This window comes from Corapipo altera, unplaced genomic scaffold (genome assembly GCF_003945725.1).
Source record: "Corapipo altera isolate COAL_440 unplaced genomic scaffold, ASM394572v1 1b, whole genome shotgun sequence".
NCBI classification, from domain to species: Eukaryota; Metazoa; Chordata; class Aves; order Passeriformes; family Pipridae; genus Corapipo; species Corapipo altera.
Genome location: NW_020884881.1, coordinates 107,071 through 122,090, shown reverse-complemented (window position 1 = coordinate 122,090; position 15,020 = coordinate 107,071). Strand labels below are relative to the sequence as shown.

At 38.4% G+C, this 15,020-nt stretch overlaps 1 protein-coding gene across 3 annotated transcripts in view; it reads right to left on the bottom strand.

Annotated features, from left to right (window-relative positions):
* Nucleotides 1-15,020, bottom strand: part of CPED1 (cadherin like and PC-esterase domain containing 1) — a 148,755-nt gene that overhangs the window by 121,759 nt on the left and 11,976 nt on the right. For all 3 annotated transcript variants that reach the window (XR_003527105.1, XM_027639691.1, XM_027639692.1), the window contains exon 3: nt 14,165-14,351. Coding sequence is in view for 2 of the 3 variants with exons in the window: in XM_027639691.1 (XP_027495492.1) it covers nt 14,165-14,351 (187 nt within the window). In the remaining variant the exon portion in view is untranslated. The remainder of the gene's footprint in view (nt 1-14,164; nt 14,352-15,020) is intronic.

Below are 15,020 nucleotides of genomic sequence, written 5' to 3'. Positions count from 1 at the left end.
GCCAGGTTGCAAGCCCGCTTTTCTTGTCAATCCAAAGGAGAATTTTAAAAGTGAAAAAATAAATGAGTGTAACAGGCCAAGAGCTACCTGTTTCTCTCCAAAATGTTCTCAAATATTTCATTTTTTCACCTGGTCTCAAACGCTAAAACTGCCTTAGACCTACCTACCAAGTCAAAAAGTTATTATCTCCACTACTGGAGTAGATGACTTTCTCTAAAAGAAGCAAAAGAAATCTATTGCAGGCATAAGTACAAGAATGGATAACTGACAGGACAATCCTTTCTCCATTTGTATCACATTGAGTCATGCAATATATTAACAATCCTTTCTTCAATCAAAAAATTGCCATACTATAAGAGAAAACCACAACAGAATTTTCAGACCTGCAGCAAATGTGTTAAAGCGTGTTTTTCAATTTGCAGAAAAGTGTCTATAAGACAACAAAAGGTAGTAGAAAAAAATAAATTGCAGTATTATTAAGCTATATCCATATATTTTTCTATGCAACCAAAGAATGAGCAGAATACTGGAAATAAAAGTAACTAATTCTCCACGGAGTTGTATTACAGATTCTAACTTTAAGAACCTATAGGTTTTATCACGGCATAATCTGTCAACTCAAGCTATGAAAATATGCTGTCAAAATACTTTCTGAACTACAGTAGAGTTCAATAGCAAACAAAAAGAAAATATGCAGTCCTGACCTAATGGCAAACACATTGGGGTAATTCAAACACTCAAGCCTGTTATTCCACTTCTGTGCTTACACACCATGCTTTGGATGAATATTCAGATTACTCTGGTATGTTCTCCACACATGGGTGTTTTCTGCATAGCAAGCCTCAGTGAAACCAAAAGCAGCTAGTAATCCAAAATTACTCTTCTTGTATGCAAGCTAAAATGATTTATATCTCTAGTTGCTCCCAGATGCTAGAATCCTTACTTTACATGTATTTAATACACTAAGTAAGTTAACATAATCAAAGTTGCTAGATAGGTCTCTCACTTGCACAAAAAACATTGTAGGACTGAGACCTAATTTTCTCTGGGATGGAAGTACTTGGTACCTCATTAAAGCACAGATTTCACAGATTTCCCAAAGCTCAGCTAATTAATACATCTGTGAAGGTATCTCCTTACCTTCTGTGAATGTGGAGAAGGAAATTGTCCAACAGAAAAAGAGACAGGCTACTGAGAGCGGACTGGCATGAAGAATCAGGTGAAAACTGGAAACGGAGAATGTGGTTGTGGGGAGGAGAAGAGTCACGCTGTTGAGATGTGGGGATAAGGTTAAGGTGAAGATCATAGGGAGGGCAACTCTATAGTTAGGGAAGTTATTGTCCATATGCTTCATCTGCCATAGCCATTGAAAAACTTGCAATGATTCCCTGTCCTGGTAGCAGGGTCTAATGCTAAGCATGAGAGGTGGTAGTGCACCATGCATGAATCAAAGAAAATAAATCAAATATTAGCAGATTTTTACATGTGCATCCCACTAAGGGAGGAAAACCACACTGCTTCATGTGATGAGAGAGAGGGCACTCAGATCTCCAAGCGTCAGCCGAGAGGGAAGAGTAGCTCCACCCTGCTCAGTGCCAAGTAAGAAGTCTCTGCTTGACACAACTGCCTTTGGACAGCCCTCACTGCTATGTGATCCAAGTTATTTTAACAACTCTTGGGACTATATCCAGCAAAGAACTTTGTATCCCTGTCCTGTGCACCCTGAGGCAAAGTCATATGAAAAAGCAGCACACAGTCACAAAGTGGAAGGATGTATCCTGAGTGAGTGAGTCAAATCAAAGTTGGAAAAAATGGATGTCACGGCTTTTGAGTACCTAATTGTGTGTTGGTTGTGTGCATATATGCCTGCTCTGGTCTGATATTCACTATCTCCCATTGATTTTATAAAGTTTTTTTATTTAAACTTCAGATAACATGAAAAAAAGTAGCAGTTCAAAAATGTGATACCTTTCACTCTCAGAGTAGAGTAACAAAAGAAGGGAAACAAACACACGTAGCAATGAAGAACACACTGAGGACAGGGAAAACTCCTCTTGGCTGGATGCAGGAATATAAAATGATGAGAGTCAATAGATGCAGAATCACCAAGATTCAAAAATTCTATTACAGAAACATTTATTAAAAGTCCAGTCATTTTTTCAAGGGAGGAGGGGGAAAAAAAGAAATTTATACCTGAAGCTCTCTTACTTTACTGTAACATGAATTACAGTTTTCAGACCCATGTCTTAGTTGCTGAATAAAAGTGCTGTGATCACTGGTTCTGTCATAAAAACTCATCTACAGACCTGCCCAATGGAGCCCAGAGAAACCATAGCAGGTGGAGGAATCCAAAGAGCATCCTGCTCCAGCTGCTCCCAGGGACATTGCAGGAGGGGGATCTGTCCACAGAATACTCTTTTCTCTTATGCACATGCACACACAGACACGTGCGCACACACAAAGGAACACAGAGGCACAAGGCTGGGTGGGGTAACCCCAGTAACACTGTCACAGAGATACAAGTCCCTGCCCTGGTCTCCCCAAGATGTCCCAGGGGACGCTCAGTCCTAGTGCCCATCAGGATGAGTGAACGGGAGCCCCAAAGCACCTTGTGGACCTGAGGAGGAGTTGGAAGCACATCCTAACTTGGATAAGTACACAGGAGTTAACAACAAGAACAAGAGGTGCTGAGGCAACTTTCCCACTAGACTATTGCCAAACCTGCTGATTCTGCTACTTTTACAAGGAAGAGTTTGGGCTTTTAGAAAGGTGCATGCAGCAAAAGAGCTGGAGGCTGGAAAGAAGATTCAATTGGAAAGTAGTTCCTGGGGAGGAGGAGTTCTGGCCAAGGGAATCAAACTGCCAGCTTGGTTATACTTTCCATTCTGCGTTTCACCCCAACCTTTCCACCACTCCCACTCTTTGCAACGGAACATGAGGAACCTGAGCTGAGCCACCCTCTGAATGACAGCACTAATGAGAATTCATCATTGATTTTAAACTGTCCTAGAGCTGAGAAAACAGCATCTACCTTTCTATGGATATAGAGGAGGTCAGGATAAGGAGTAGATGGGTTTGTCTTAATGTCCTGTTTCATTCTAATTACAATGAATTACAGTAAAAAATGACAATGTTAAAAGAATGATGTTTGATCACATACGCAAAAAAGAAGACACATATTTTAAGGTCCGAATGGCAGCCCTTGGTCACTGCAATTACAACATGCAGGCAGCCTATGCCAATCCTTATTATTGTATCAGAATCCATAATATCCAAGAAACAGGAAACAATCAGAACTGAAAAAGAGAAGCTTGGGAATAAAGGCAGTGGTTAAACGAAACAGTGTCAGGACAAAGGGTCAACTACTCATCTGTAATCATCTGCTGTGTTTGTTTTCTTCTCCTGGGTGGCCATGCAATGCCCCAGGAGACAGCCTAGGGCAGTGACAGTTCCTAAAACTCAGGGAAAAGCAGGCCACCCTCAGTGACAGGACCAGAGCGTAGATACGTGGACATGAGCCATACTGCATCACTTGTCCTCAGCTCTAGGGAATTGATCCATTTTGAGTTAGACAAAACCACAGAAGATAGTGATGCAATAATTAAGTCATGGCTAATATAATGGAGACTTCCTAAATTAAGTCATGGCTAATATAATGGAGACTACCTACTGTACCCACAGACACTGTTTTCTATGCAGCACCCTACTCTGCCTTTCAGCTCTACTCACCTGGCACGCCATGGGGTAGTGAAAGTTGGTGACACGGATATCATTATGACTACCATGTAGAGCATCCATGGAACATGGACTCTAAAGTAGACCTTAAAATTATGCCTCCAAACATTTTAAAGAGACCTAAGATCACTTTTAAAGGTCAACAGACACCCTCACATTATTAGATTTGCAAAAAATGTGTACTGTAACGGCTGGGGTGTAAATCAGATGTGTCATGGAGCTGCGTAGAGAAGTAAAAAACCCAATGCCTTCTCCTACTTCACACAGAGGGCAACATAACTAGTCTGCAATTACCTTCTGTGCTAGCACTTTCTGGAATACTTCGTTCTCTCTGTTGTTAGAGCTTTCTCCAAAAGTCCTCCAACCTTTTTCTAAAGTCATAGCATTACACTTCAAGTGAAAATAGGGTTAACATGTGCCTGACTCTGTATTTAAAGTCCTTGTCTTCAGCCTACTCTTTACAAAAAATGACCACAATTATTTTTCGTTGAAGACTGACTTCTAGACAGGTTCCAGTACATCTGGCCTCAGTGGGGTTGTGAAAACTGGAGTGAGTGAGGTTTTTTGAGAGACTTACTAAAGCCAGCTGGGGAAGGAATATTTAAATGCCTAACTCCAAACACAAAAAATTACTTCTTGATTTGGTCCAAAATAGCTAGATCTTGTTCTTACTTTGTTTATCAGCCTGTTTAACAGTGCTTTAGTATGCTGATAGGCTTTCTATTTTATATCTTGTAAAAAAAATAATGAATTGTAGCAAACAGTGGTTTTCTTCCAAATCAAGAAAAAATGGTCTCATCTAATTTTACCACTTTATACTAATAGTCCTTTCCCAATAAACTGATCAACTGAGCTGTCAGCTCTAAAATAACTGTGGCTGTGCTAGATTCATCTTGCATTTAAACAACACAGTAGAAAACTCAGTGTATTCTATATACATACACACTTTTAGCGGTTGCTATAAATTAAAACAAACTCCTTTTTATAGCTAAATATTTATTTCGGAAAGCATTACCACAAATGTCAGAAATAAAGTCATTACAACAATAAGCTTGTTATACAAACACTTTATGACTTGAACAATTTGGTTCAAACTTTCCAAAACACATACGACTAAGCTCTTCTGTCCTTCCCTCTATCAGAGTCTGAATATATTTTATTTATATGAGGCATCATTGAGGAAATATGTTAATACTATACTTCTTTAATCTTGCTACCCAGTAAGGTTGCTCAAATCCTATTCCTTTGAAAGTTTTTAATCCAAATCCCCTCCATATTTTGACCTTCTGTTGTGAAAAATGGACATTTTTTTGTAAGGAAATATGCCTGCCAAAAATGATAGAAATTAACGACATGTGGGTTTTTTCCTTTGTAATCAAAGAGTGGGTGTCACTTTCAGTAATATTTTTCTGTATGAAATAATTTTTTCCAGAAATCTGAAAGCTCTTGTGACTAACTTGAAACTGAGAAATAGTTCCAATCTCTAAATATGTCAGAGAAGCTTCCATTCTTTTTGACACCTGTGCAAACTAGGATTACCTCCAAATGGACAAACTCAGGGGCTGAATAAAAGAATATTAAATATTACATTGAAAAATCAACTTTGATGGAGTACAATGAACATCAGAAGGGTAGAATAATCACTCCCCTCATGAAAAAAAGATTCCTATTTGATGTAAGATAAGCCAGCATAACAACAATATGTTGTGTGAAATTTTCAGAAACATGTTCTAACTCGTGGGTGGCTACTGCACTTTTGATGTCTGGGGTGGTTTTGGGATGCAGCATTCAAAAGAGCTGTCAGCTGAAAGTGGATGCAGCTGGAGAAAGTTGGAATCTGAACCTAGGAATGGCGTGGGCTGGCTGCAAATTACAATGAAGGCCCACATAGCGTATAAGCTTTTTGCTGCCTGAACCAATAAAAGTCATGGTAGCTAAAGTAAAGAAAAAAAATGTTTTTGTTTCAGTGGTATATAATGCCTCTACCTAAAATGGGAGCACAGTGATGAAAAGCAGCAACACACTTCTCACAGCTGACCAGGGCACAGAGCCAGTGAGCACATCAAAAAGGGTGCACAGCTTCCAGCAGCCAAAACACTGGGCAATCCTACCCAACAACCCCTTAGAGAGAGTGGTCTGGCGGGACGGTGACAGGCTTCTGGCTCGACTTACTGTCATTCTCCCATCACCTATTTTAGCAGACAATTATCTGACATTTAGGAACAGACATATGTATTTATAAACTTGAGTCTCTGCTTGAACCCTATCAGAGCCAGGATTCATTTCTAAAGTGAAGCATTTTTAAAATACTTGAAAAATCAATTATATGCTGTTACCTTCTTATCCCACAGGCTACAGTTATGAAACATTATCTCAAATTCTTTTACAGGATTTGCGCATTACTTTTGTTATAATTTGCATATTATAAAGCTTGCACACCGACACCCAAATCCCTTGTATTTATTTAATTTCAGTGGAATTGCATGTTGCTGCTTTCCTTTGGCCAGCATGTGGATCTGCCTGGACACTGGTGTTTTTCAGAGTCTATTAGCATGACATAATTTATTCCAGTAAGGTTTTAATTTTAGCTCACTGTGCAATCAGTGCGTAGTATTTTAATTGTTGGAATTTCTAGGTCAGCCCCATAAATACGACTCTCCACTGGACTGTATGTTCTGTTTATAAGACTAAAAAGAACATTCAAAGAATGATACGTTGGGTAAATTTATGACTAAATGCAATATTTTGATTTTACCTTACAGACCTCTGTGTCCTTATACTTTGTTATGAACAAATAAAGAATTTCTCTTTCTCAAGGAAAAGAGTGCATTTGAAACAGGAGATTTAGCACAATCTTACAGAGGGTTTATTTTAGTGCTACAAAGAAATTGTTTGTGTGCTCTTCTTCTAGAAAGTAGGACTATGTTCTGCTAATAATTAGGAAGAAGAATACATATTGTTCAGAAAAATATATGATGCATTTAGATTTTTCTAACAAGAAACCACAGCATCAGATTAGAGAGCAGCATTCATCTCTGTATGTCAGAAGCCAAGATGTGTTGTACTGAAATGATGTCTGTGGCATGAAATTAATTGCTAAAAGCAAAATTAAAAAGTGATCAAGACAGTGTATGTTTCTGGTATGCATTTTCTTCCTAAAACTAAATGAACTTGAATTTTATGGAAGCAGAACAAATTTAGCAAACATTGTTTGTCACATGCTTGTAATACACTGTGTTCTGAGGACCACATTTCTACCTATTTAGCTTGTTTAGGAAGCTCCTTGCTTAACAACATACAAAAAGAATGCTTCTATTTTACTTGTCAAAACTTTGTTCAGGACTCACACAACATATATTTTGCATTGCAAAGCCAATCAGTTTTGTATACTGTTGGTTATATATTTGTACCAGCAGTTAACCAAAATGATTTTGGGAAGAGAATTTACATCTGCTAGATTTGAAGATACACATGTATTTGTATGGTAACCCACAAAATATTTCTGTGGCTAGTCTCAGCATTATTATTTTGCACAATATTTTAAATTACTTACTTATGATAGAATGATCTTGTGCTTTTGCTGGCATGCTAAGAGCTCCAGTTCTGCTTATTTAACCTTACCTCCACAGGATTGTTTACACTTTCAGAACCTGATTCCAATTTACTTTAATTTTCTCAGAGACTTTTGTATTTATAAAAGCTGAGCATCTAGTGACCTCTCTATTCCTGACATTTCCTTTACTCTCCACCATGAAAAAGAACAAAAACCCCAGTGTCCCATTTCTGTTCCAAAAAAACTAAACTGCTTCCTTCAGTGGGTTGGTCCTTGTAATTGAAAATGGCAACCAGATGTTTACAGAACACATAAGCAATTTTCCTTGAGGCCTTTAGTCTTCATAATTGTTTGCTAAAGTTAGTTGGATTTCATGGAAACTTGTCTGAGGCTGTAACAAACAGCAAGTAAGGGCTCCTCCTAAGTGTATTCTGAGCAATTAAAAATAAAATAAAAAAAAAGGAAAGTTAGAACTAATGTTACCTACTTCTGTGAATGTATTTCTAACTCAATAGAAAACCACTCACTAAGGAAAGAAATTTGGTTCTATGAGTACTGATTTTTACATAGTGTCCCATGAAAACCATCCCTAGTTCAAAATATGTTATTTGCTTTCTACCTTCTCAAACTTCAGCTGGCTAGTATCTAAAAACCACTGATTTTGTGCTCCCTTCCATTTTCCCCCCTCCTGTCAGGAATGCATTCTCATAGATTTTGATTTTTTGAGAATATTTTGCATTTTAAGAAGACACTATAAACTACATACTGAAGATACACATGTATTTGGAGGACACATCCTCCAAGCCCTGAGTCACCACACCTGATTCATACCTGAAATTGCTCCATTTGCTTTAGAAATCATGTTTTTCTAAAAATCAGTTTCTTGTCTGCCTCATTGCTCAAAGTTAGTCATAGACTTCCAGAAATCTGTGAGATCATCTTGTTACCCCACAAGGGGACTCACTACACCCAATAAAACCTCTTTATCTAATATTTCAAGATGTCTATGATCAAATGCTCCACAGCTCCAGGGGATCCATTTGATTACTTCACTAGCCTTATCCCCAAAACAGTTTTCCTAAAACAACTTTGTTGTTGTTGTAGTACTGTTTACTATAGGCATGATGAAGAGTTCATTCTTTTTTTCTTAGCAGCAGACTTTGTTAATATTTTATGTTAACAAGTACCTCTGTTAACTCGAACATACCAGCCTTCACACTCATTGAAGAAAGAGCATCAGTGTCCTCCTATATCTACCAACTTCTCTCATTTTCACTTATTTGGCTGATATACTGTGTCTTGGAAAATGAAAAGAGAATGTCTGACAGTCACCAGACATGACCCTGAGGGCCTCCGAAAGCCACGGCTGTAGTTTATTCTCTACACTAATTAGCAGTCCTGAGGAAACTATTACTGGCTCCACTTATGAAGTAGCATTTCTGCAAGTTCCTACCTTGCTGCTGGCCCAGATGTCAGCAATTAGGCTGATACTTTTGCTATTTAGCCTCTGGTCAAAAGTATGTACAGTGAGGAGTACTGGAGGTGATACAATATGCTAAAGGAGTAACATAAAGATATACAGCAAAGATCATGTATTTCATCCTAGTTCTTACTGTGACTCAAACAGTTTTTATCTAAGTTCCTCCATCTCTAACTCTGATGTGGCAGCATTTCTCTGCCTCCTAACTCCTACTGTGAATCAAAGTGAACAGAATCACTGTCTTTCCATGGAAAATGTAGATTTTCTTTAAAGAGTAATTTTTCCAAAGGATACCCAACAAACCAAAATGAAAAATCAATAAAGGTTGATTTGGAAAATTGCTTTTTGGAAGAATCAAAGGGGAGTTTTCTTTTATCTGTCCCCAACTGCTTCTTCAGTCATGGAGCACACAGAGGGAGACAGAAAACTTTGTAGTTAGCATCACTCCACATCTATGAACACCTGTGCCTGCTCCTGCAGTCTCCTGCTCCCTGACATACCCCAAGCAGCTGCTTTTACAGGGAGTGACCACTGGGTACAAAGAAGCAACAGAACTCTCTACAGAGAGCAAAGGAGGGAGGCAGCAGAGGCCATACCTTCCTAACAACACAATTCTCAAATCACCATTTTACAGCAAAATGAGTTATGCCTGACTACATACAGTTTGCTTTATCAGTGAACAGCTGTTCACTGCTTGCTGTAAGTAGTGCTCCTTTAAATAAGAGACAGATCTCTTGAGCCCAGCACACAAAAAGAAGGGCCAAGATCACTCAGATTTGCTCCCATGGGTGTCATCTCACTCATCCCTTCCTGCAGCTCCACCCAAGCACCACTCCCACATCTGCAAAAAGCCAGATCGTCCTCACAGTTAGTTGCTGGAACGAGGGCTTAGTTAACATGGCCAAGTACTTAAGCACAGCAAGCTCTTAACATGACAGAAAATAGAACAGCATTAAGTGCGTATTTATAAAGCCAAAAAATTGAAAAAAAAAAAACCTTCAGAAGTAATATTCTTTGCTATATATGTAAATTTGAGGATATATATAGTGTACTATCTCCACTCAACAATGTCAGGTGATGAAACTGGTATTGATTTCAGTGGAAATTGACAGAAGAGCTAAATATCGACCAAAGCTAAATTGGGTTCAATACTTATTTTATGGAACAATAAATCACAAAAAAACCCCAATCCAAATCAATATAGGCACTGTAGATATCTTTCTAATGGCATGGCTAAAATTTCATTTTCAATGGATGTCACTCAAACTGCAAACAGAAGCCATAGCTAAATTTAAATACTTAACTTGGTATTCTAAAAATAAGAAATTATCATGTAAAATCAATACTATGAAAATGGTTTATGATTCCTTTTTTAAAAGTCCCTCAATACGATTGCAAAAACTTCCACCAAATTACTAACATTCTAAGGCAGCAAGGAGCATATAATGTTACATTGCACTCAGTTTGCCAGTAGCTTGAATACATGTGTTTTATTCCATGGCCAAACTAACTGGCTATCATTTGAGGTTATGCAGAATCTTTTCCATTCCAAGATGCACCAGTAACAACAGAACTTTGCATGCTATTGCTGCATGAACTAAAACTGCCTGGTTGGATTTGTAACATACAACTGCACATGTTTTTTGGAGTCTGCAGTGTGCTGAGATTTGCTTAACTATTAGGAAAGGTGAAGAATTGAGAAATAAAGGAAATGCCTTTTAAAGGAGGGTTACCAATGACTAATGAGGCAGGCACATTGAGCAAAGGACAGAAAAACTGATGGCTCCAGAATGAAAGATATAAGGAGTTTATTTCTCTTTGAAGATATCATCTGGGCAAAGTATAGAATTCATAAAAGGTTCAGGCAGCAGACAGTAACTAGGGAACATTATTTTTGGAGGGCAGAAATGCATTTTAGTGAAAAAAAAATCTGAGATAAAACCTTCCTTTTAAAAAATGTTTGTTGTGAAAATGTTGTCAGGGCATCACAGAGCTGAAGGGACCCACAGATCTTGTTAATTTTTACTGTGGTAACAGATGAGAGCTTCTCTGACTGGAAGAACAAAGAAGGCAGAAGACATTGGAAAATATTTGGCAAGTTCTTCTCCAGTATTTGCCTCTCTGGGAGAATCTAAGGGTGCTCTGAAGCCAGATGGCTAATCCATCTGATACAGCAGCACAGCTCTGTCCCATGCTGAGGGAAGGAAACCCTGTAGTTTGTACAGCTCAGCATGGCAAACCTCTCAGGAGAAAGCCTGGAGGTGTGGAGCTTTCTCACTCCTTCTGATCCTTTTATTATTTTCCATGAGATTGTGACACTGGTTTCAACACCCTCCAAGGCTGCGGCAAAGGCAGAATGTGTCCCAGAGGCTACGCTTCTATGAGAAGAGGTTCACATTTTAAAAAAGGACACAGAAGAAAGGTAGGAGTCACACACCAATGACACCTTCTTCTGCCTGGCTGGCAGACAAAACAACTGTACCATTTTTAGATATGCTGGCCAATACAACCTGTTATCTTTCTCATCTGCTGTTATGCAACTTCTTTTGAACTGCTTGCTTCAAAACGTTCTTAGCACAGATACTTACTGGAGGTACTGACCATGCTAAAATGGATTGCCCAAGGTGGCAATCTCAGTTCTCTGCAAAATCTGACTATCCCATCATCTACTACTAATACAGTACCGCCTCTCTATCTTCATGCCAGCAGCAGACTAGGAGACATGTTAAACTTATAGCAAAACTGGCTCATTTAGGGCTGCTGAGAAAGTAAGTCTCAAAAAGCTCAGAGCAGGGACAGATACCATCAGTCCATGGACTTTTCCCTCCATGTGGGTTTGATTGCTAAGGAATGGTGAAAGCACAAATACTTTTTGTTCAGGCAAAGCTGCTTGAGAATTTACTGACAAAGCTATTTTTCAGTGAAAAATTAGAGGATTGAATAATTTATGTTTTACTGCAGAACACATCTGTATGGATTTTTCATAGTAATCCCATAACCCACAGACTCTACCATGACTAAAAAAAAAGTATACTTTTCCTTTCTGGTCAACTGTTTTCCAGTTACCAAAACTCAAAATGTTTTGGCTGGTCTGTAAGAAGTGAAAAATTTCCATTGAAGAAAACTATTCCTCCATTTCTCTCTGGCAGCAATGAACTCAACACAGCCCAGGTGTGGAGGATCTTTCTGGAAGATCAGTGTGCAGAGCTGTAACATTTGGGTTTCAAACAGGAGCAGAACTGGTCCCAAAATTCTTAGCAGGCCAGCACAAAAAAAGTTAGGAATGTTTTGTGGTGAATTTTTTTCCATATATGACTTCAGCTAGAATCTTGGCCCTCAGCCATTCAAAACAAAAAATCCTTTCAAATTTAAGTGTACTTTGAAAGATATACGAGTAAGACAGACTGAACAAAAATAAAAGCACCAGATAGAGCTGCTAAATAATACCAAGTAAGAAGGAATGATTCTTTTTACAGATTTTTCACAACATTCAGAATCTATGTTTCTCAGTTCGTTACCTATATATTTTTAACTGAGGCTTCAAGGAGTATATTTTTAATAACTTATTACACTCCTATTAGGAAAATATGCCAAAGCATAGGCCAAAATACCCTTCTCCAAAATAAGAAGTACTATCCCATCCAGAACAGTAAACCCCATCATCTATTGGCAAAAAAATTAACTTTGAACACAGTTTGCTTAGCTGCAAGAAAAGATCATTGGTTTGGTATGCAGACATGCTCTTTTACTTACTTCTTGTTTTTAAAACGTAACTTTAAAGCTAGGTACTTACATAACAGGGAACAGTTAAAGGCAGAGTTATGTCGCCATGAAATGGAATTAATAGTCTTACTCTTTGCCTTAAATTGGCAAGCATTTGACTTTTTTATGTAATCCAACATCTGCTGAAAGCTGTAGGATGTTCCTGGAAAATCTTTTCAGGTTTGTTTTTTTTTTTGTTATTACTGGAAAAATACTACAGGAAATTCTGGTTCTAGCCTGTAAAATATAAATACCCACAGTTAAGCTGATTTCTGCAGGGGAAATGTTTGCAGTGCAAAAACCTGTATTGGAGAACTTCAATCTGAACTCATCATTGTAAGAAAATCTGGTAAAGTCTTTTTTTTTATGGGTCACAACTGAATTTGTCATACCCACTTCCTTAGCCATTTGAAACAAAAGTGTTTCACAGAGATGGTGCACACAATCCCCAGAGATGCCATCTTTTCTCTGCAGCTCATCTAACATTAGCAAAGCCTGCAGACATGCTTGTCACTGCAATGGAAACTACTCAAGGCAAGGAGTGGCTAAAATGTGCCTATGTTACCAGACTAAAATAAGAATGAGGTGAAGACCATTCACTATTTCTTGGTACAGCCTGCCAAAGAAAACTGAATGAACCTCATTTTCAAGAAAGTTTCTTAAAGAAACTTTAAATTAGTGATGGAATTTTGGGCAGCCTCGAGCATGCTAAGCAATTATAGTTTTCATCTATGAAACTACTCGGTTTGGTTAAACTCAAAGCAAAACTGAGCTCTCTGGCAATCCCAGAAATGTTGAAAGCCCGAATGATGCAAACAGCACTCCCTTTAGCATGAGAAATACCCAACCACACTATTTTCCATCTGACAGAATGGTGACTTTTCAAAGGCTTCCAGTTTCCAAACTGACTTGCAACAGAAGACCAAACAGAGAACACAATTTCAGTTCATACATCTAAGGTGTCTAAGAGCTCTTAAACATGGTCAGTGTATATATAACTCGTGCCCAAAGCTCCTTTATCAAGCACAGTGTAACTGTACACAACAAAGCCATAATCCCTTGTGCAAGAGACCAGGCTTCTTCAGTAGCCTGTTTTAACTGTGGATCAACTTTTAACAGAAACTAAGAACCAACAGTAATGCACCCCAGATTCTGCAGCAAATGGAAAATGTACTTCTTCTGTATCATGTTCTTTAACAAACTTACAGAACAATCAAAACATTACCAGAGGAAAAAAGTACTTTCGTGGATACAGCTTTTCTTTAAGAGAGAAAATGAAAAGGAACTAAATGTAACAGGTATGTGTTTTGTTATAAAATGCACTATTGAAAATCACTCAGTTATATTGATGAAGTTGGTATGAGAAGTCATCAGAAACCAAACTGATATGATTTAGTTGTCAAGACTGTGACAAACTACTCTGCTGCATTATTTTAAGGAAGGATATATCTAATTGAAGAATCACCTAATTGTGGAAAATTAGCTTCACAACTGAGAAGGGCTAGAATTTAGCTTCTATCCTTACTTGTATTGGACTTTATAAGCTTTATCTTTGTGGAAGAACACTGAATAAATACTGTATTTAGTGATCACATTTAGTAACAAATGAATTAACTAAGTCCAGTTAGTCTTACTGTGATAAGGGCCCTCATGCCTGGGGTTTTCCACTAGTCTCCTGTTTTCAAGGACTGTGACTGTATATCTGTTTTTTTCCAGGATGCGCTGACAGAGCTGACGGTCGGTCTCATGGTGGGCAGGAGGTGCATATAAAACTGCTCTTCTCATGTGGCTTCCAAAGTAGTGGAGAATGGAATCATCGATCTACAGTAAACAGAGTGCAAATACAATGGTTTTAAGATAGGACACTACTAAACAATATAAAATACAGTTGTTATTTTTCACAAAAATAAACTAGTAACCTAATGTGACAACACAGGAAATAGCTCTAGTATAATTAAGAATCCTAAACAGTACTAGAGATTACTGTGCTCTAGAAAATTAAATGTAACCTTATCATACCTTATTGCCTTATTAGTCCAACATAATCCAGCCCATAGGAGGACTGGTAGAGAAACTTGTATATAGGAGCAAGTGGAAAGGTGTCTGATGTCTCCAATGAATCTCAAGGAACACCTGGTTTACCTATCACTCGCTATCTTCCTATATAGTGTCTAGGGACAATGGCATCTAGAGAATAGCCTTCCTCTATGTAATATCCTGGAGTATGAGCTTCTTGCAAGAAAAAATGGAAAAGAGACACCCCAAACACACAAAAATAGTGTGAGTCCTCCATGAACTTCTCCAATGCGAGTCTTTCCTAGAGGCTGCAGATCCTTACAAACTGTTCCAGTGGGGGTCCCTTCCGCAGGGTGCAGTCCTTCAGGAACAGACTGCTCCAGCATGGGTCCTCCATGGGCTGCAGGTGGATACCTCAAGGTGGATCTCCATGGACTGCAAGGGGATTGCCTGTCTCACCATGATCTTCATCAC